The 21733-nt window shown below is 48.7% G+C and overlaps 9 protein-coding genes across 9 annotated transcripts; 4 read left to right on the top strand and 5 right to left on the bottom strand.

Annotated features, from left to right (window-relative positions):
• Window positions 1–118: 118 nt before the first annotated feature.
• On the top strand, window positions 119–2069 carry FSST1_002592 (dihydroxy-acid/6-phosphogluconate dehydratase; the record flags this gene model as incomplete). The annotated part of the gene is made up of 5 exons (XM_083228596.1): window positions 119–536; window positions 587–798; window positions 845–1250; window positions 1301–2009; window positions 2066–2069. 5 exons carry the CDS (start codon window positions 119–121, stop codon window positions 2067–2069), a joined length of 1749 nt encoding a protein of 582 aa, XP_083092774.1.
• Window positions 2070–2091: 22 nt separating this feature from the next.
• FSST1_002591 (transcription factor domain-containing protein) lies at window positions 2092–4362 on the bottom strand (the record flags this gene model as incomplete). Its single annotated transcript, XM_083228595.1, has 4 exons — window positions 2092–3045; window positions 3092–4043; window positions 4090–4184; window positions 4240–4362. 4 exons carry the CDS (start codon window positions 4360–4362, stop codon window positions 2092–2094), a joined length of 2124 nt encoding a protein of 707 aa, XP_083092773.1.
• A 256-nt stretch (window positions 4363–4618) lies between these two features.
• On the top strand, window positions 4619–5689 carry FSST1_002590 (Malate/L-lactate dehydrogenase; the record flags this gene model as incomplete). The annotated part of the gene is made up of 1 exon (XM_083228594.1): window positions 4619–5689. One exon carries the CDS (start codon window positions 4619–4621, stop codon window positions 5687–5689), a length of 1071 nt encoding a protein of 356 aa, XP_083092772.1.
• Window positions 5690–5915: 226 nt separating this feature from the next.
• On the bottom strand, window positions 5916–7061 carry FSST1_002589 (uncharacterized protein; the record flags this gene model as incomplete). Its single annotated transcript, XM_083228593.1, has 1 exon — window positions 5916–7061. The coding sequence occupies one exon, from the start codon at window positions 7059–7061 to the stop codon at window positions 5916–5918; it is 1146 nt and encodes a 381-aa protein (XP_083092771.1).
• Window positions 7062–7392: 331 nt separating this feature from the next.
• Window positions 7393–8700, bottom strand: FSST1_002588 (high-affinity nickel-transport protein-domain-containing protein; the record flags this gene model as incomplete). Its single annotated transcript, XM_083228591.1, has 2 exons — window positions 7393–7850; window positions 7932–8700. 2 exons carry the CDS (start codon window positions 8698–8700, stop codon window positions 7393–7395), a joined length of 1227 nt encoding a protein of 408 aa, XP_083092770.1.
• A 540-nt stretch (window positions 8701–9240) lies between these two features.
• On the bottom strand, window positions 9241–9705 carry FSST1_002587 (Dabb family protein; the record flags this gene model as incomplete). Its single annotated transcript, XM_083228590.1, has 3 exons — window positions 9241–9352; window positions 9411–9639; window positions 9687–9705. 3 exons carry the CDS (start codon window positions 9703–9705, stop codon window positions 9241–9243), a joined length of 360 nt encoding a protein of 119 aa, XP_083092769.1.
• A 3108-nt stretch (window positions 9706–12813) lies between these two features.
• FSST1_002586 (uncharacterized protein) lies at window positions 12814–15757 on the top strand (the record flags this gene model as incomplete). The annotated part of the gene is made up of 2 exons (XM_083228589.1): window positions 12814–13158; window positions 13220–15757. 2 exons carry the CDS (start codon window positions 12814–12816, stop codon window positions 15755–15757), a joined length of 2883 nt encoding a protein of 960 aa, XP_083092768.1.
• A 993-nt stretch (window positions 15758–16750) lies between these two features.
• FSST1_002585 (protein kinase regulatory subunit ATG17) lies at window positions 16751–18355 on the top strand (the record flags this gene model as incomplete). Its single annotated transcript, XM_083228588.1, has 2 exons — window positions 16751–17326; window positions 17378–18355. 2 exons carry the CDS (start codon window positions 16751–16753, stop codon window positions 18353–18355), a joined length of 1554 nt encoding a protein of 517 aa, XP_083092767.1.
• A 796-nt stretch (window positions 18356–19151) lies between these two features.
• FSST1_002584 (plasma-membrane choline transporter-domain-containing protein) lies at window positions 19152–20818 on the bottom strand (the record flags this gene model as incomplete). The annotated part of the gene is made up of 2 exons (XM_083228587.1): window positions 19152–19472; window positions 19520–20818. 2 exons carry the CDS (start codon window positions 20816–20818, stop codon window positions 19152–19154), a joined length of 1620 nt encoding a protein of 539 aa, XP_083092766.1.
• Window positions 20819–21733: the final 915 nt, after the last annotated feature.

The following is a 21733-nucleotide window of genomic DNA, read 5'->3' as shown; positions in this document are numbered from 1 at the left end:
GATGACCGGCGCGGGGTTACCCCGTTCACAACACACTCAACCTCTTTGGAGTAGGAATAAATAAGCATTGATCCCATTCATCAATTACAATACTCGAAGGTCCATCAAAAGAGCCAAAATGACAGACTCAAACAATACCCCCATAAACCCAGACTATGACCTCGACAAGCCCATAACCTCCAAAGTCGGCCTCCGTCAAGGTCTCGCCTCCTACGGCGACCCTCACTTCTCACTCTTCCTGCGCAAAGTATTCATCAAAGCTCTTGGATACAGTGAAGATGCACTCTCGCGACCAATTATTGGCATTGTTAATACATACTCCAGTTTCAATCCTTGTCATGCTAATATCCCCCAACTCATCGATGCTGTAAAGAGAGGCGTGCAGCTCAACGGGGGATTGGCGATTGACTTTCCTACCATTAGTATCCATGAGTCGTTTTCCTCGCCGACGAGTATGTATTTGAGGAATTTGATGAGTATGGATACAGAGGAAATGATTGCCGCTCAGCCTTGTGATGCTGTTGTTTTGATAGGAGGCATGTTCCCTGTCTTGTGTCAATGGCGATGTGTACTGACTACTCGGCAGGGTGCGACAAAACTACACCTGCTCAATTGATGGGTGGTATCTCCGCAAACAAGCCAATTCTTCATCTAGTAACTGGCCCAATGATGCCTGGTAGTCACCGTGGTGTACGTATCGGCGCTTGCACTGATTGCCGCAATAACTGGGCCAAGTACAGAGCTGGCAGTCTAGATATTGAAGATATATCAGCCATCAACGATGAACTAGCCCCAACTGTAAGTCTTAAACGCGCCATTCACTTCTGTATCTGACAGCGCAAAGGGTGGAACTTGTGGAGTCATGGGAACAGCGTCTACTATGGCATCCATACTCGTCGGTCTAGGAATGATGCCCTTTGCCGGCGCCACAGCCCCAGCGGTATCAGCCTCCAGACTTCGTATCGCAGAAGCAACTGGTGGATTAGCTGTCGCTGCATGCAAAGATGTTGAACGTCTGCGACCGCAAGTTTTACTCACACGAGAGTCTTTCTTGAATGCCATTACTGTGCTGCAGGCAATCGGTGGTTCAACGAATGCTGTGGTCCATCTCATGGCTATCATCGGGCGACATCCCAAGGTTGCGGGAACCATCACATTAGACACTGTCGATGAGATAGGTCGCAAAACACCATTGTTGGTCGACCTGAAGCCAAGTGGTGATAACTACATGACCGATTTCCATAACTCAGGTATGCCCACTTACAAATAATTATGTATTGTCTCTGACTAACAATTTTAGGCGGCATGCTCGCTTTGTTCCACCAACTCAAACCTCTTCTCTACCTCGACGCCCAAACAGTCACCGGCCGAACCCTCGGCGAAGAAATGGCCCATCAATCCCTCATACCCGTCCCACAAGAACTAAGCGTCATCCAACCCTTTGACAAACCACTGTACCCAGCATCTTCCCTCGTCGTCCTCCGAGGCAATCTAGCTCCTGGAGGCGCCGTCATGAAAGCAAGCGCCTCCAAGTACAGAAAGCTCCTTCAGCACACAGGTCGTGCAGTCGTATTTGCCAACTCTGCAGATATGGCCGAGCGGATTGACGATCCCGATCTTGAAGTAACTCCCGACAGCGTCCTCGTTCTTCAAAACATCGGCCCTGTTGGGAACCCCGGTATGCCTGAAGCGGGCATGATTCCTATCCCGAGAAAGATTGCAGCGCAGGGTATTTTGGACATGCTTCGGTTGTCGGACGGTCGTATGAGTGGTACAGCTGGAGGGACGATTGGACTTCATATATCGCCTGAATCAGCAGACCCCAAGTCACCGCTTGGTATTGTCCGAGATGGCGACCTCATTACATTGGATGTTGAGAAACGCAGTTTGTCTGTTGATCTCTCTGATGAAGAGATTTCTCAAAGAATTGAGGAGAGAGTCAAGAGTTTTGAGCAGAATGATGCGGCGCCTTGGGTTAAGAGAGAGGGTATGAGAGGGTATCGAGGATTGTACATGCGAAGCGTGAACCAAGCACAGCAAGGCGCCGACTTTGACTTTTTGACAGCTGAAGGGCCTCCAAGGCCACAAATTCTATAATTCGGTAGAGTATGTAGGGATAAAGTCCTGGAACAAGTCTCGTACAATGTTGTCCACGTTGATGGAATCTGTCTCCTCAAAGTATCCAGCGAATGAATCGTTAAACATGCAATCATCAAACGGATTTTGCAAAAATCCCATACTATCCGTGTTCATCAATGACGTATCCATAGATGCGCCCGGTAAACCTAGCCCTGTAACGTCAATTGCTTCGGTCGGAACAGGTCCATTGTTGATGGCCTGAGACATTGAACGACTATTGACACCATTCGACAGACCATTTTGATCACTGAGGTGCCGAATAGTTGACTTGCCAAGTTCATCCAGAATATCCCTGCTGCGCTTTGCCCCAGACCAGTGTTCCCCCGTTGCACTAAGTACACTGAGGGATATACTCATGTCAGCCATTAAGCCATCTACTTCTGTTGCGCGAGCAATATCGGGGACGACCTTTATGCAGTACAACAGAGTAATTGTGCTCAGAACAAGACCGTGGAAAGTAGTCCAGCTATGAATAAGCAGGTCCTTTTTGTAAAGCTGGTCAAACAATTGTATACTCTCGCGCGCACTCTTGTGGCACTGTACCAAAGCTTCATTGGAGGGTTTGGGTATACCGGGACTTGGTCTGAGTAAAAGCATCCGAAGACCGTGGTATCGTATCTGGCACGTCGTTCGCAAGTAAATAGCGGAATGGTCGTCTTGGCTTGGTATCTGACTTGCCCACTCATCTAGTTGATGTAGCATTGTAGTTTGCCAATCGTTGATGTCCACATCCCTTGGGTACGCATATCTGGGTGAGTCTCTAACAATACTCTGGGCGACATACTTGATCTCCGAGTTAAGCTTGGCAGCTTTAAACAGATGAATAGCAAACGCCATTTCGCTTGACATTTCTGTGGTCTGTTGATACGGTGTCGCAAGTTGATCATCAGACAGCCCAATAGGCATCTAGAACCGTCAGTCATCACCTATTGTCTTGAACATCAACACTCACTCGAAGTTCACAAGCCTCATCTCTTATCCCAATAGGTCTTCCCATCATAGTCGCAATTACCCGATCAAACGTATAAATAACCCAAAAAATACGCGCTCTCATTTCCTGCTCCAATAACGAAATACCAGCCCCCGCGCTAATATTTCTCTGAAGTCCGAGGTCAAGCAACGCAGCGATGCAGTGGTAATTTAAATACCACACGTTCAATCGAACAGAAGGGCTATGCATGGTAAATACCAAAAGTAATAAAAGACATTGTGCGCCCTGTAAAGAGTTTTCCAGATTTAAATCGTCGAGGTATTGGAGTGCTGAGAGACAATATGACTCTGCTGGGATGCGAGCTCTGATGCGACCGGACAAGACAGCTGAGCCTATTGCTAGAACCATGAAGATCTGGAATCTAACAACCGGGTCTGGATTGTCTTGTTCGTATACTTGTTCCAGCATAGTATTGAATGTCGGACGGTGAAGAATGGGGTACTGTAGATTGATGGCGCTGAAGTAGGCATCGCACAATTGCGCCGCCATGTCTCTTTGTGGTAAAGGTAGAGGTCCCTGAATAGCTTCGACCAATTTTGTAGGAAACGGAGTATTTCTACTCCCGCGACCGAGTCGTTCATCTTGTTTCGAGACTGAATCAAGCATGACTCGAGCTAGAAAGTAACCACTCGAAGGGCCAATGTATCTCGGATCTTGGTTTGTCCCCAGAGAGACCAACCCAATCTCGTGAGTAATCGCACCAGCTCCTGTAGATCTTACTGGCTGGTTTGTATCAGATACATTGGCAGTGCTTGTTCGCGCAGGTGGTGATGCAGTTGCCGTGTCTTGAATAATGGTATCATCCAAAGCTTCGACATCCGAGGGCGCGTCATGGGATAAGTCTACGTCTGGACATCTTGATCTGATAATTGATTCCAGCCAAGCTATCCTGTTTTTTAATGTCGATATGTATCTACAACATTAATTGGTATGCCATGCAAAAGAATGGTGGCGCTCACTCTCGAGGTAGGTCTTTTAGACGGGCGGATTCCCCATCTGTACAGGTAGCGCCAGCATTACGGCAATTCTTACACGTTGGCAAATCCCCATCACACTACAGACAATTAGTCAATTGATGGTGTTCATGTTCGTAGGATATCAGTGCATACTTTGATCTTTCGTCTTTGACATCGGAGACAGGCCATACGAAGGCGGGGATTCTTCCGGCCTTGCTGGCCACTTCTCGTACGTGACTGTCTCGCATTATCTCCGTTATTGTTATCTTCCGACATGGTAGCTGTGTTGGTGTAGGTTGTAAGGTTGAAGAATGGGAAAATCCCGTACTGTACTGGGTCTTGCGGGGAGATTCCGCTAGTAGCATTCTGGAGAAACGGGGTTTGCCCGCAAGACATAATTAAGTATCTCACTCGCTCATTCACTCATATAAGATCCATCATCTTGATCAAAATATTAAAATATAAAACAGGAAATAACAACTACTCATTAACAAGCACCAATCAACCACTTCTTCCGAATTGCATCAACATCATGGCAGACCAAGAAGCATCCCAGAAAATCCCCATCGCAGCCTCAGAAGCCCAACGCTTTGTTCAAGATGTCCTCCAAGCAAACGGTATCCCTTCAGAGAATGCCACCATCATCGCCAAATGCCTCGTGGCAGCAGATTTACGAGGTGTAGACACCCATGGCATGAACCGTATTCCTTCATACATGGAGCGCATTCGTCAAGGCGTCCTCAATGCCACAGCACAACCCATCTTGACCCAGATAACTCCCGCAGTCGCTCAAGTCGACGGCCAAAACGGTTTCGGTTTTGTATCCGCTCAAAAAGGAATGGCTGCTGCAATTGAGTCCGCGCGCATCTTTGGTATCGGAATGGCGAGCATCAAGCATTCTAACCACTTTGGAATGAGTGCCTGGCTGGTGCAACAAGCGCTTGATGCCGACATGATGAGTCTTGTCTTTACCAACTCGAGTCCTGCTCTTCCTGCCTTTGGTGGCAAGAGTAAACTCATGGGTGTTTCACCGCTCGCTTGTGGCGCGCCAGGTAAAGGACCAATGGAGAACTTCATTCTCGACATGGCACCTTCCGTGGCAGCGCGAGGAAAGATTTACAAAGCAAAGCGACGAGGTGAAAAGATTCCTTTGGACTGGGCTCTCGATTCAGAGGGAAGACCTACAGATGACCCCGAAGCTGCCCTGGGTGGTGTCATGTTACCAATGGGCGGCCCAAAGGGTTCTGCGCTGTCAATAATGATGGATGTCTTTTCGGGAGTTCTATCGGGTTCTGCCTTTGCAGGACACGTAACTGGACCGTATGATCCATCCAAGCCAGCAGATGTTGGCCATTTCCTGGTTGCCATAAAGCCTGACCTCTTCATGAGTCTGGACGACTTTCGCGAGAGGATGCAGTACTTGTATGAACGGGTAGTTGGGTCGGAAAAGGCTGCTGGTGTTGACAGGATTTACTTCCCTGGTGAGATCGAGCAGTTGAATCGAAAGGAGAGGGAGAAGACTGGAATTCCGCTTGTGCAGGCTGAGATTGATGCGTTGAATGCTGAGGCGGCAAAGGTTGGGGTAGAGCCATTGAGATGTTAGATACCTGGTAGATGGTGCGGATAACCTTCATAATGAGACTCAACGTTTGAACTCGAGGAGGCCTTTTACCCATGATAATGCGACGGCGTCCTCGGGGTATCAGAAACATTGACCGCCGGAAGCAAAAGAGACGAAATATAGGTCATCTTATGCGCCTTAGGCTATAGTCCTAAGACTACTTGTTTTCATGCCCTATGAGTTAGGAGCCCGTTGTTTCTGCTATCCACTAGGGCGTAGACGTCTGGTGCAGCTCATCATCGATTTGGGTCGTGGTATCTCCCACATTTGCCTGAGGCGAATGTTCCTCGTTTGTCTGAGGCACTTCCACTTGGGACTCTAACATCCGAGTCTCGGGCGCCGGAGTCTCTGGCCTCTGGGCCATGGGATGCATCTGGGACCCGTGCATCTGTTCCATGGGATGCATCTGGGACCCGTACATCTGTACCATGGGATGCATCCCCTGAGGTGCCCCATTTGACGGAGGCATATATCCTCCGTTCACATGGGGCACCTGGCCATTCATCTGAGGTCCCATCTGTGGCGCCAGTGGCCTCAATTGAGCCCTATTCGGCACCACCTGCTGTACTGGATGATGGAACCCATGGAACTGGCCTTGTGGACCAGCCGTGTTGACAAAATTCGGCCCATAGTTGGCTGGGGCAGGAGGGAAATGGCGAGCCTGGGTTACTACCGTAAAACCAGGCGTGCCATTAGCAGGCATTGTGTAAGCATGAGGCACAAAAGCCCCGGGCGGAGGTTGGCTCGTGGGAAATGGCCTGGCGAACCTGGTATCATAACCCATATCGTTTACTACGGGGTATGAGTTACCCATGGGCGCCGACGTGTTCCAAAAACCAGGCACGTTCGGGCGTAAGCGATGCCCTTGGGGATCACCATTTCCTCCCTGGGAAGGCTGGTCAAAAAGAGGCATGGGATTACCAGACCACTGACCATCTGGGCGACTCCCGAGGCCCCCAAACGATGATCTTTTGCTGCTTGGGTCTTGAGCTTCAAGCAGATCTTCCTCCAAGTCTTCTCGGGTTCTCTTTGGAACTCGATTGGGGGGAGGCACTTGGGGGGCGACGGGCTGGTGAGGTTGAGGAATGTCACCCTCCAATGGCTCTGTCGACTGACGAAGTGAGTCGAGATCAACAGAGTGGGTGCTCTCGGAGTTTGCTGCAGACGTCTGTTCTATATTATAAGGCAGCCAAATACCCTCATGCCTACCAATATATACAGTAAGACCGCAGGGATTTGACTCGTCGTAGCGCACTTGTTGGATTGGCGAATCGTCGACCCGAGTCAAATCAACGACTATATGGCGGTTAACTCCACCGTTGTAGTTGCGGTTGTTGGGAGCGTTTGGGTCCATTTCTGCTTCTGTACTGGGTGAATGTGTGATTTACCTATGAGCAGAATGTTGGGAAAGCAAAAATGGGATAGACTTGGGAACAGAAGCAGGAGTTTTATACCTCAGAACGAAATGCAATCGGCCATTTATTGTTATAAACACCTATATGGAAGCTTCTTTTCTCCATGTCTTTAAACGTGGAAGTTTCTTTTTCCTCGTGTGCTTGAACGCGTATGCAAATCTTTGAGTACCAGCGCAAAGAAACTTTGACTTCATCATCAGGGCTTTGTGTTGTCGCAAAAGAGGGTCTGTCGCAAGTCTGTCGCAAACCTTGGCAGTTTTATACTTATTATTATATAATTCTTTGTACATTTTGTACTCCGATGTAGTCGCCGTTGTTATCGCTTATTGTTGAAGGAGAGACGAGTGGTGAAGGAGTACCTGCAATGACTCCATCGTGACTGATAAGGGCTTGCGCATTCTTCTTCTCAACACGTCGCCTCCAAGGCTTGTACAAGAGTATCGATCCCAAGCCAACAGTGACAAACACACCACAGATACTTCCGCCGATAATGTCAAAGTGATCGCCTATGGCAGAGACACCATCCCAGAAACGTCCCTGAGGGTCAGCGACGTTCTGAATGAGGGAGAGAAGCTGGACGATTCCGATAAAGGCGGAGACCACAACAGTGATGCCGGTTAGAACTATAGAGTAGTATAGAATCGCCACGACGTCTCTGGAAAAGGCATTCGAGGTGTAGAGAGCCATCATGAGCGCGCCATCGGTCGTGTCGAGCATACACATCCCAGCTGGAAAACGTCAACAGACATAACTTGTTGAGGAGGCGTTGAAGTTACGCAGTAACCCCGCAAATTATGATTGTGACTCACCCGTAAATAGAATTGGAAATAATAGAATCAGCCAGATGCTTGTCCCTTGCACAGCCTGGATACTGGCGATACCCAGAATAGCTATCTCTGAACTGGTGTCAAAACCTAGCCCAAAGACCACACCAAGGGGGTACATCTTCCATGGACGATCAATAACGCGAAATAGTCTTTTAAACACCCTTGTTAGGAATCCTCCACCTTCAAGAGCAAAGTGATCTTGGATTTGAGTTTCCTCTTCTGCGAACCCTTGTAGATGGACACGATCTCTCCGATCTTGAAGGATTGCTTGAAGACGTTGAACTAGCTTATACAGAACCCAGCCATTTCCAATACAAAGAATGATTAGAAAAGCAGCACTGACGCTAGTTCCTACTATGTTACCGACGCGCTGGAACCCATCAAAGCGGTCCCTCAGAGCACCGCTTGTGGCAGCGACGACGATACAAGTTACAATGACAATGGTACTGTGACCGAGTGAAAAGAAAGTTCCCACAGTAGCGGGTCGTTGCCCTGAGGCGATAAGACGTCGGGTCATGAGATCGATTGCCGCGATGTGGTCGGCGTCTAAAGCGTGGCGCAAGCCGAGGACATATGACAGAGCCGCCGGGGAGATGAGAGCGGGGTGGAAGTGTAGAACGATTGCGACAGCGATCCATACTAAAGCATTAACTCCGATGAGGGTCGCGATAACAAAGATGCTGTTGTTAGGAATCCCATTGAGAAATTTGGGTTTCGATAATCGGCGAAGTCGACGGAAGAGAGTGTGCATAGTGGGATTGAGGGTATCGCGATAAAAAGTGTGGTGTTGAAGAAAAGAAAAGAATCAGAAAACGACATGAATAAAACAAAATACTGTGTGCAGTGTTACAATGTTAGTAAGTATAAATAGTTTACAATCAGGGTGGGCGATTGACTGACTATACAGAGTCGTCTGGACAAGTATTATACCTACGCAAAAGATGGATGGCGCAGACACTTTTACCACAATAAGAAGCAGAAGCAGAAGCAGAAAGAGAACAAGGAAAACGGAGGAAAAGGTCCAAGAGGGGAATTGTTTTAAATACATGCACATAATTAATAATAACCTTTATTCGATAATAATTTAGTGATTGCGTATTACTTCAGTCATACAATCGTGGGCGCTTTTGATGGGCCAGCTGGCTGTGTTAGTTTTGTGGCCGCCGGCCGCCGAAGGCTATCTTTTGATGTTTTCTCCATGTCACGATATCACCTAATTCTGAACATGAAGGGATTTTTACAACACAATTTATTTTATATGAATAGTCTTTGATTCATTCAAGTATGAATTTTATCTAACAAGACCGAAACTCGTCTCAAATGAATCCTCATCCTTCTCATCAACCTCGAAATCGAACCTCGTAACATCCTCCGCGTACGGCCATAAATACTGACTTGTTACCCTGTGAGAAACCATAAGCATGAATTCTTTACAGTTATATGGACATAGGATAAACTTGCCTATGGTGTTCACTACTCGCTTGATACTCGGCCAACGCAGCAGGACTTTGGTGGAAACTCAATAGACAGATTTGGTAGCCCTTGCTACGAGCGATGGGGTCCGTGATGGATGGTCCGCCTACTACTAGACGTTGATCCTTGACGCATGATAGTGCTTTGAGAGTCTTGAGTTCATTGATGAATGTTTGGCGATGGGACTCATCCACTTCGGCGCGGAATTTGAAGAGAACTGAGTGATGAGCACGTGTTAAGAGGAATGAGGTTTGAGGGACATACCAATGTGAACGACTGTCATTTTGTATGTCCATGTATGAGATTGTTGACTTGATGAGTCTCGAGAAGAAGAGGTACTGACTTGAAGTTATATAACTCATCGTGCGGACTTGTCCCGTTGACGAGCATGGCCTTCGGGAAACGCCCGTGTTAGCATCTTGACGACCAGAACGACTTATCGGTATGTCATGACAGACCATGAAAGACTACATATTTTTCTTGTTTAGTTTTTGTCTACTGTTTTATTTATACCACAAGATGACACACTCCCAGTGTTCTTGTGAGTCTTTCACACACCATACTTTACTATCTGCAATTACTCGAAACAGCGATACATCAACGTCTCAAATTCACACCACTTTCTAAACGGATATGTGCAAGAAAGAGAAACTTGGTTCAGTTTTAAAGAATTTGATATAAATTAAAATAAATAATAATAATAAATAAAACAGACCAACTCCAAAGCTCTCTGTTCCTGCCTCGGCTGTCTGTGGTTATGACCAACCCCACAATTACTTACTTGCACCAACACAAACTTGACATCGAACCACTATCTTTGATCAAACAACATCAACATTTGCGCTACTGTCAAAGCTTTAATTCTTCATTCACAGCAAATCTTGCGTCATTTAGATACCTGCTATCGACAAGTACTATACGCGCTCAGCACTAACGGCCTTGGACATGGTCTCGGCACCTCCTCCCAAGCAAGACACTCACTGCGACGAACTTGTCACACTGCATACCCTACAATCTTCGACGGGATAAGCTTGTGGGGGTATCACAGCATCCGACAATTTGAGGGGGAAACAAAGACGATCAAAATCCGGGGAGATAAGCGGCGCTTGCACTGGATCTACCTACCTGCCTACTAAGTCCAGTTGATGATAGTCTACGTGACTAACGACGGGGTATATTTACGGCAAAGTCGAGACAACTACGATAAGACAACCTTTGTTTATCATTTTCAACCTTGTGCACCATTGCATGCATAATGCAGATGCCCTTCCCCGCCAGAAAAGACCACCAACGATGCGGCTGAACGACAATTTAAGGCCGCGCACAACATCAGCCCCAGGTAGCAACGATGTTGCCTATCCTACTACTACATTGGAGTCGCAATTTCAACCAAGATATGCCTGATCATGTCAGCGTCGCATCTACTTGACCATGTGGAATGGAAACAATTAGGCTAGAGGCTAGGCCCATCCAAAGTCCCATGCTTCAAATCCATGTTCAAAGGCCAACCCCAGATTTTGTCGATACTCGAGTCAGACTTTTGAGCCGAACTACGCGACAGCGCTAAAAAACCGCCGATCGGACCTCGTGTGCCAACTCGAGTCACCCTTTTCATCCACAACACCCGAGGCGCTGCCTGTCTGCTGTCCAACTTGAGGCTCTGTCGTGCGCCTCCTTAATCAAGGCCTCTCGATCTCCGTAATTAATACACTTGCTAAAGATCGAGAATGCGGGGAAAACTCTCATTCGGTCGACAAACGGCGCCGAGTCGCAAAGAGAATGGGTTTGCGCACTTCAGCTCGCCATTTCTTACTGATAGTGAAGGGAGTCAGATCCCCGTTGTCGGAAGTGTTGCCACCACAGACTAGGCCAATCCGTCACCGCTTATAGGTCAATCGCTTATCACCCTATCGATGAGGTACAGTACCTCGTGGTCTGTACTGATAACTGTCTGTTCTTTTCTCCGCCTCTTTGTTCCAGAAGCAGGCGGCGGATTTAGCGACTCATGGAAAAAGCATCACTTGTCTTGGTACCAACTGTTCCAGCCACCTTGACCCGTGAGACATTGGCGACCAGTCATTTATCGCCTTGAAGGCCTCAGGAGAACACGGTCCTTACGACAAGTTTCTATGCGCCTCTGCGCCTATCACAGGCTGAGATGAGACATGCAGCCTCGAATGCTCCGTCCCTGCTTCTGACAACCGGGTCCATCCCGCACTGTTTGCCTCGCCAAAGTACCTTAAAGGAGACAACAAGGATGCCCCCAGGACCCTGACAATTGTTCTAGGTTGGACCCCTAGAAAAATACGACCCACATCCCTACTTCCGGGCTCAACGATTCAGGAGCTTCTAGCCTCGTTGTGTCAACGAATCGGAATGGAGGAAACTTGGTGGTCTTTGCGACGGTGGATGGCAAAGATTAACAGATCTTTGACACGCCAAAGTTTCGGTATGCAATGTCGTGCTTTGCTTCGCTTTGCTGTACAGTACAGCACTGTCTGCTTTGTAACCAGCGGGTTTGAACCGGTCATCGGACTGTCCGTCTTGAAAGAAATTGTCATCAAAACTCCAGTCCACACCTTCAACTGAGTCGCATGGTCGACTGACAGGTCTGCCAAGGGACATTCAACTTGGTAGAGCGGTCTGGAATCTATGCATTGCAAAAGGGGAACGCTCTACACCAGGTGTCATGCAAGGCTCGAAACCACCTGTCCGTCTCGACGTGAAATTGGTAGGCTGCTGGGATAAGCCATTATACAGTCCTTCCTCTGGTACTAGGTACATTCTATACTTCCACTTCCGGGGGGGATGGAGACGCCAGCAAGACCCTTGCTGCTCGTCTGCGCCAATCCACACGGTAGACAGACCCTTGCCCGGTGCGGAAAGTGCACCGTGCGTCATGGTGTCTCTCGTGAATATCTGTCGATACCGTATGTACTCGGTACTGTACCTCAACACCTTGCCTTAGCTCGGGTCGCGAGGAACATGACGAGCTTCGCCATGGCCTCCCCTTTGTCTGTCGGTGTAGCTGCACAGTACAATCTGCAGGGCTGGGTCCTGAGTTGATGGACCCTGTTGTGAAGCTGGTGGCTGATGGCTAGTCCCATCCAACGATAACATTACCGTTCCTTTCACCCAGCAATTCTTTAGTTATTGTCGCCTATATATAACCTCTGTCCTCCGACCTCGCTGATTCACTCTTCTTGACTTTCTGCTCTGTTATCGGAACATTGTTCCTACCATATCTCATCGTTCTACTACTACTCTGTTGGGTCTCTGTCCTTGTCTTGTTCTTCAACAAAGACGTACCCTTCACCTCTTACCTCACACTCGACTCCTATCACTAGGAGACCACCCTCTCACAAACGGTTTACCGTCCTCAGCCATCAACATGCACGGCTACAGTTCATCAGAAGAGTCCGACGACCCCCGTCGGCCTCGCGCTCAACCCGCTGGCAACAATAACAGCAACGACAAGACAAAGAAGAAGAAGAAGAAGCTTCCTCCTCAAAAGTCCATCAACCAGATTTGGAAGAAGTTCTCCAAGCGCAAGTTCCACAAGGCCCTCGCCGTCCTACCCTTCGACCCCGTACAACCTCCCGCTACATACCACTCCAATGAGATCCTATCGGCCGGTTACGAGAGAGCTGCTGAAGAGTGTCGACGGAAAGTCGAAAAGATCATTAAAGAATGCAAGCGAGTGAATATGCGATACAGAGACCCCGGTTGGGACTTGGTAAGTTATTCTTGGAAACCCCAGATTACCCATGCATGAATGAGGCGCTAACGCAGACCAGGACTGGGATCTCAAGTACGAAAAGGGCCATTGCTTGAATGCCCTTGGAACAACAAAGTTTGAGCTCAACAGGACGACATTATTGAGCTCCAAAGCTGCTGTTCCCAAGGCTGTCAAGCGAGTGCATGAAATTTTCGAGAAGCCAACTTTCATGAAAGAAGTTAGCGGTGGTGACGTCAAGCAGGGAAGCTTAGGCGACTGTTGGATCATGGCTGGCCTAACAGCTCTCGCCGGCGTACCAGAAGGTCTACAGAGGATCTGCGTCGCGCATGACACAAAGATCGGTATTTATGGTTTTGTGTTTTACCGTGATGGCGAATGGATCTACTCCATCATTGACGACAAACTCTATCTCAAGTCACCATGCTGGGACTCACCTAGCATGCAGAGAGATCTTTTGCAGCAAATCGACCGCGAAGACAACGAAAATGTTTATCGCAAGACTTATCAGACTGGCTCCAAGGCTCTTTTCTTTGCCCAGTGCAGAGACCAAAATGAGACTTGGGTCCCTCTCTTCGAGAAGGCCTACGCCAAGGCTCATGGCGACTATGCGTCATTGGCTGGTGGCTGGATCGGCGAGGGTGTTGAGGATCTGTCTGGCGGTGTGACTACCGAGCTTCTGACGTCGGATATCCTCGACATTGACGAATTCTGGGACAAGGAGATGTCACGAGTCAACGAAGAGTTTCTCTTTGGTGCCTCCACAGGTCTGCTTGAGCACGGCTATGGTGAGCGCAATGGTATCTCCGAGGGACACGCATACGTTGTCCTCGACGCCCGCACCCTCAAGTCTGGTCAACGTCTAGTCAAGCTCCGTAACCCTTGGGGCAAGGTTCGCAAGGGTATCTGGGAGGGAGCTTGGAGTGATGGTTCCAAGGAGTGGACCGCTGAGGTCCAGGAAGAGATTGACCACAAGTTTGGTAGCGACTCAGTCTTCTGGATCTCCTACGAGGATCTCATCCGCAAGTACTCTCACTTCGACCGTACCCGTCTCTTCCGCGATAGCGATTGGCGATCCTGTCAGCGATGGATTGGCGTTGATGTTCCCTGGAAGGCAGCCTACCATGAGAAGTTCCACATCAAGGTGACGCAAGATACCCCCCTTGTCTTGGTCCTTTCGCAGCTTGATGGTCGATACTTCAAGGGTCTTCACGGCCAGTACTCTTTCCGCATTCACTTCCGACTTCACTACGAGGACAGCCCCAATGCTGAGGATTACATTGTTCGATCTCATGGCAACTACCTCATGGAGCGATCGGTATCTGTCGAGCTACCTGATCTTCCTTCTGGAAACTACGTCGTCTACCTCAAGGTGACTGGTGAGCGTGACTCCAATGCCCCATCCGTTGAGCAAGTTGTCAAGCGTGAAGCTGCTCAGAGGGTCGAGAATGAGAAGCTCGCCCAGGTTGGTTACGCCTACGATCTTGCCCACAGCAAGGCTTGGGATCACATGGATAAGGTGACCAAGCTGCGCATGAAGCAGGATCAAAAGAAGGCCTCTGTTTGTCGTCAGAAGGAGCGACGCCGAATGTGGGAGAAGCGCGCTACCAACCGCGATGTCTCTAAGCAACAGATCAAGAAGAACTCTGACAAGCGAAAGCGTCGTCGCGCCGAGTGGGAGGCTGAGCAGACTCGTCTTGATGAGGAGTTTAATGCCAAGGTCAAGGCTGAGCGAGAGCAGATGAAGAAGGAGAGACTTGCCAGGGCCGAGGCCGAGAAGGCTGCTGAAGCTGAGAAGAAGGCCCAGGAGGCTGATGATGAGGCTTTGAGCAGGAAGACAGAGGAGATCAAGCTGTCGAATGACAAGGAAGAGAGTTCTCTTGAAGATGGTGTCATTTCATGCTCAACTGGGTCACCTCACTTTACTCCCAAGAGTGTCGACTTGACAACAGCTGATGCTGCTCAAGAGAAGCAAGAGGTACCTCCTGTCAGCGGAGCTCCTCCCGCTCCTATTGAGGAGCAGCCTCTTCCTGTTCGCGCCCGACCTGCTTACGACTCTGCTGGTGAATCATCAGACTCCCCTGTTGAAGATTGGGAGGCTCTGTACAGCAGTGACGACATGGCCCGCAAGCCCCGATTGACACAAGCCAACCCCGCTGCTGCTCAGGACGAGTACGATTCTGAAGAGGAGAAGATGCCTGAACCTTGGAACGCCATTTGCATTGTTGGTGTTCGCGTCTACTCCAAGGATGAGAACCTCGAGCTCCGTACCGTCATGGAGGGTGGTGAGCTTCTAGAGGGAGGCATGGGTTCTAAGGGAGCTGCTGATCTCGACAATGCTCAATCCAACGCTGGAGGCGGACGCGTCGTAGACAAGAAGTCTTCCGAGATCAAGTCCGAGCAGGACAGCAAGGTTTCGACCCCCACCATTCGCAAGGATGACAGATTCATGGAAGATGACGGCACTTCTAGTGAGAAGTACTCTTCTATCAAGAGTTACTTCCACATTGATTCCGCTTTCACAACCAGGGTCAATTCCCCAGCTCCAACTCCATATGAGCACGATCGTCGATTGGAGTTTGGGCCTTCTAGCCGATAAGAAACAAGTACACGACATTGCATTTTCACAGAGCGTATTAGATAAGATTCTAGAATGATCACGTCTTGAACGTACATGATATCGAGATGATGATTAACGTTTGGGTAATTGATGAGGAAAGGCGTTGGGGATTTCTTTAAGGAACATGGACGATTGTTTTAAACAGAGATATCAAGATTGGTTTTAGAGCAATTGAGTTATAATTGTACATTGCATTCTTTGTCTTTAATTGCGACATGAGTGATACAAATGTCGGCATTGTCGGCCTTTGTTTATGTTTCCACGTGGTACCGAACTCCACGTTCTTGGTCGCAAACAGAGACCAATTTACAGGCCCAAGCTACTGCCCAGGTAGCAGATAAAATGGCTCCTAAGTCTTGGGGTATAAAAATAAGTAGTCTAAGGACTATACCCTAAGAAGCATAAAGTGTCTTACTATTTTCGTCTCTTATGCTTCCAGCGGTCAATTTTTCTGATACCCGGAGGCCCGAGACACCTGAGACAGCCTAAAACTTCCATGCCTAGACGCTTAAACAAGACCGGCTTTTAGGTGGAACACGGGCTATAAACGAGTCAGACTACAGAGTACTGGGTAGCAGATCCTAAATCTTAGGATGTAAAAATAAGTAGTCTAAGGATAATACTCTAAGAAGCATAAAGTGACCTACTAATTTCGTCTCTTATGCTTCCAGCGGTCAATTTTGATACCTTGAGGACGGGCCACAAACGAGTCAGACACTGGGTCTTGGAGGGCGCGTCAGCTGCCTAGAAGGAAGTGGACCCGTTGCGATAACGGAAGCTTATCACAACTTCCGTCATCGCTATCCCCAAGCTCTCTCCCATCTCTCCCATCTTCACTTTTCTTTCTTTCATTATCCAATCGTTAACCCCCTTACATTCTCTATTCTAGTCATCCCATTGTGAAAACTCAATATGTAGCCATGGGCGATTAACTAGCATTTTTTTACAAAAAGACCCCATACACTCATCATCATGGCTTCTTCCTCTGCTACCTCTTTGCGACAAGGTTCATCCGGAGCCTCGTCTCGTCATTCGCATCCACAATCTACTTCGCTCTCGAGACACTCAAACTCAAACTCATCACGCTCGCATCAAGATGCAGACCCCAACGCGCCCTCCATCTCTATCGATACTCTCGTCACACATCTCCTCGTCGCTAAACGATCGCTTTCTTCCATGACATTGGTCCTGCGCGCAAACGAAATCGCAAACGCTGCGCGACAGTCCCACGAGGATGTCGCCATACTAGCTGCACAGGCGGGCTTTCTAAAAGAATCTATACTCGATCAAACCACCATACTTGTTAGAGTAAGGAAGAGTCTGCAAGGGACTTATGATTGGGGGAAGAGAGACTTTAAAAAGCTTATCAGGTCAATGGACTTGGTCGATGGGGGGTTGGAACATACCATGGAGATGCTCCGTGATACGAGCGTCGAAGGTGTTTTTCGTCCCGAGGGTGAAGAGAGACGAAGTCTGCTTGACTTTATCGATGAAGGAGGTGTTCACGGCGTCAGAGAGGCTATGAAGAAAAGTATCCAGGAGCTACAGGTAAGCCCATCTCAACAAAGCCATCGTCAATCACCCGCTAACTCAGAGTAGGTCATTCAACAGTCTTTCGATGGCGACTTACTCCGCTTCGACACCGATATTCGCAATCTCAAAAAGATCATTACCGATACCCCAACCTTGTCCCACGACGACACCCACTTACCCTCCATCGAACTCCTCGAAAGCCTGGTTGACCACTCAGCCAACATGGCACAACTCCTTGTTTCGTTAACGCACCACTTCGACATGTGCGTCACAGCGATCCGAACAACAGAAGGCGGTGTCGCTCTCGCGCGTCGTAGAGCCGCAGAAGCAACACAGTCCCAGGGCAACGACGGCGTGTCCATTTCTGGTGTTATCGCCGAGCAGGAATCCAACGTATCCGACCTCGAACCCAACACCGCTAAAGACCGTGCAGAAATGCTCAAGGTGGTCGTCCAGGACGCAGGCGAGGTAGAAGATGTAGTTCAAGAAATACAGGAACGCCTCACGGCAATGGAGCAGGATTACCTCGTGCTGCAGGAACAGCACGACATTTCAAAACAGGCATATACAAATATGCTCGAAGCATATGCCTTACTCGGCGAAATCGGCGATCGACTCGCAGACTACCTCGCCGCAGAAGGAGATTTCAAGTCTCGGTGGGATATGGAAAAGGAGAGTGTATTCTCTAAATTACAGGAGATGCAACAACTCAAGGAATTCTACGAGAGGTACGCAAGTGCCTACGACAGTCTCATACTCGAAGTCGAACGTCGACGCGCGGTAGATGATCGCGTACGAAGTATATGGCGCAAAGCCCAAGAAAACGTCGATAAGCTTCTCGAAGCTGATGGCGCATCCCGCGAGACGTTTAGACAGGATGTAGGAGAGTACCTTCCCACGGATCTATGGGCTGGAATGCAAGGGTCTGCTAAAAAGTGGACTGTCGTTCCCGATGGTGAAGGGGAGGATATACAAGGTCAAGCGCTGAAGAAGAGTGTTGTTGAAGCTGCGAGGGAGAGACTTTCACGGGTGGAAAGACGGTAGTAAAGTAGGATGGGAGAGGAGGTAGTGTTGGGATACAGAACAGATGTACGATTTACAGCGAGTATTGGGTATGGCGTTAGGATATTCGGATAGCGGTTCTTTTTGGAATACCACTCTTTACATTTAACTGTCCGGACCAGGATACCCTTTAAATATTGATCTAACTCTGTATACCTTTGACGAGGAGTGGTCGAGCGGAATCCGCTCCTATAACCTATAACTCTCATAAAAGCTCTAAACCTAAAAAACCTACATTCACCCGTTCGATTGCTCCTTGTCTTTTGCATTTTTGCAATCTTGCTTGACTGGTGGGACCTGGTTAACCTTGATATAAGAGTTCAACTCTATACCCTTTGACGAGGAGTGGTCGAGCGGAATCCGCTCCTAAAACCTATAACTCTCATAAAAGCTCTAAACCTAAAAAACCTACATTCACCCGTTCGACTGCTCCTTGTTTTTTGCAATTTCGGGGTCCAATTCTGTTCTTTTGTGGTTGGGATGTAGCGTTTATGAACTTGCAATGTCTGGTGTTGTTGTAAGTGGTCTTACTAATGACGATCTCAGCACAAGTCAACGACAAAGCATAGGTTCAAGAAGGAAGTACAAGTAATGGGGATGGGTAATTATGTATTATGATGGATCATTACATATTCTGAAGCGGTACAGGTGCCTCTAAGTGAAGCACATAGCAGGGTTCCTTTGCGAAAAGCACAAGTTCCTCCAATATTATTCTATGGTGTCATACCAAGTCAACCAGCAGTAAATCGGTTCTTTTCCGATACAAGACATTTCCAGTTTAGCGGTCCCGAATGACCTGCTGAACCTTGGGGTATACCCTGCACATCTCGTTGTACAACTCGGGGTGATCGCGCCACATGACCTGGGGGTCCCAACCAGAAGCGACAAAGATGGTCTCGACACCGCTGGAGATGGGTGTGGTGAAAACGTTTGCGATCTGGAAGCCGATAAGGAAGGAAAAGGCCAAGACGACACCGGTGTATTGGCCATCGCTGTTGTAGGCGGGGTCGGTGTACCAAAGATAGAGGTAGGCGAGGAGGGTGCAGGCGTATGCGATGAAGAGGGCGCCGAAGGAAAGGACGGGTCCGATAAGGCAGTCCTACACAGGTTAGTGGTTGTAAAGAAAATCATGATGTGTTTACTTACATTGATCAGAGCGTCAATACCTCGGTCCTTGATCATCTTCCATGTATCCTTGGCAGCCGCAAAGTAGGCCTTTCCGTAGAGAGCAATGTGACAGAAGGCGTAGCGGTTGATGAACTCAACAGCCCACTCCAAAAGACCCAACAAACATCCGACACAACAGAAAAGGGCGTATCCGAGCATGCTACCATCTGCGGCCTCCTGGTTGCGAGCAGCGTTGCAGGCTTGACGAAGGAACTGGATAATGGCAACCAACAAGCTACCCAGAGCAATGGAGCCGAAGCTGTATGTAAGGGCGCGCTTGGCAGAGGCGCGGGTGGCATCCTTGGGAAAGTTGTGGGGGTTAAAGTACCAAGAGCCATAAACACCGGCAATTGTTGCGTGGATCGTATTCTTGAGCCACTCGGAGAACCAGTACATGGCAAATGTGATAAAGGCGATGAGGCCAATGACCTTGCCCTTGCTGCAACCACCGTCGTCGCAAGAAGGGTTATCTTGGGAAGGCTGGTACTTGACGTAGATTCCGACAAGAGTGATGGCGTACCAAGCTGAGAAGGCTGTGGCGATGATGCCTCCGATCAGACTGACAAGATTAACATGGCCATATTTCTTGCTGACGTCGATGGTGGTCTTGAGCATGAGGGCGGAGAAGGGAATTCGCGAGATCCACGTCCAGAAGCAGAACGCCATGAATAGACCAAAGATGAGGAACACGATTCCAGCAGACCAGTACTTGCGCCAGAGATAAAAGACGGCTGTTCCGATAGCCCAGCATACATTGAGGATACCAGTGACCCAGATGAACTGCTTGGGAAAGAGTCGTGCCGTCCAAACGTACGCGTACGATAAGACAAACGCAACAGCGAGAACAAACATGAATAGAATAACGGCATTCGTGTTGAGAGAGAAGTCGTTGGTGTTGTTGTAGATACCACCACCAGCGTTGCCCTTGTTCGAAGCGTAACCTTGAAGGGCGAGACCAGAGACAACGACAAAGCCGGCGAATACAAGAATCAAGAGGATACCAGCCCAGAGATCGTTGTACTTTGGCTTCGCAATCTTGAACTGCTCATCAAAAGAGCCCTTTTCGTTTCCATTGTAGCCTTGGGCGGGCATGTAGCCATTGCCATTGCCATTGCCATTGCCGTTGCCATTCTGGGGAGGACCTTGCTGGTACGGTTGCTGCGGCGGTGCCTGATACGGATGAGTTGCAGCAGGAGGTTGAGGTTGGTATTGCTGCTGGTAACCGCCGTTATAAGGCTGCTGTTGACCCCCGTTGTAATAAGCGTCAGATTCGCCCATGATGGCGACGACTCGATGGAGTTATCGATGGGAAATTGGGTGTTTTGTTTCCGTGTCGCGATTGGGTTCTGAGGGATCAGCGCAGGGGTGTGTAGTGGAATACGTAAATGCAAAAGCCGAAACTAATTAATCACTGCCGGTAATTGAGCAAGTAATTGATGAAGACGCGAAAATGATTATGTCGATGGATGATGTTGATTAGATGGATTCAAAGAGAAAAGGTTTTCAGTTTGCAAACATCATGAGATTGAGCGCGACGCCCAAGAAAAGGCAGGCGGGGCCTCCAAGATTGCGACTGCCTCTAAATCAAAGACATCACAGCAGCTTGGCTCGTCTTGATGAGGTCATTGAAGCGCCAGCTTGTCCAACCTAAAGCGACGAGTGTAACGGCATGCGGTATAGCCAAGCCTCTCTCATCCAATGAGAGTCGGGACCCCCTGTGGTTACAGGGCCTGAGCAGCTGAATAGCTCTGGACAAGAACTGCTAAGAGCCGCTAGAGGCTTCGCAAAGTGCCGTCCTGCCGATGTGCCAGGCTTTTTGTTTCAAGGGTTTTCAAGGAAGGGGATTGCTTTCTGTTTGCATGATAAGCTTAATTTCTTGGCTTAAGTGCCTGAGATGTAACATGCAAATTTTCAAATGGAAGTCTTGAGTTGAGAGGCAGGACAGGACGGTGTTGTAGTAGCATTCTGTAATGTTTGTCCTCTGTAACTTGTAACGAATGCAGCTCGCCTAATGTTGATGTTAAATAGAGATCATCACACGGGTCAACACAACACTAAACCATTACAGTACCTGGCATTAGCCGCTTGAATTCAATTGGGTTAAATGCTTGCAGGTTCTGGTTAGGATGATTGGCGGCCGTAGTGTCGTGGATGACTCTGACTCTGCCTTTGGTCATCGGTAGTGTTTGCAGA

This window comes from Fusarium sambucinum, chromosome IV (assembly GCF_050947815.1).
Source record: "Fusarium sambucinum isolate potato_lamoka chromosome IV, whole genome shotgun sequence".
Classification (NCBI taxonomy): domain Eukaryota; kingdom Fungi; phylum Ascomycota; class Sordariomycetes; order Hypocreales; family Nectriaceae; genus Fusarium; species Fusarium sambucinum.
Note: the sequence above shows the minus strand (reverse complement) of the source record. Positions and strands in the feature narration are given on the sequence as shown.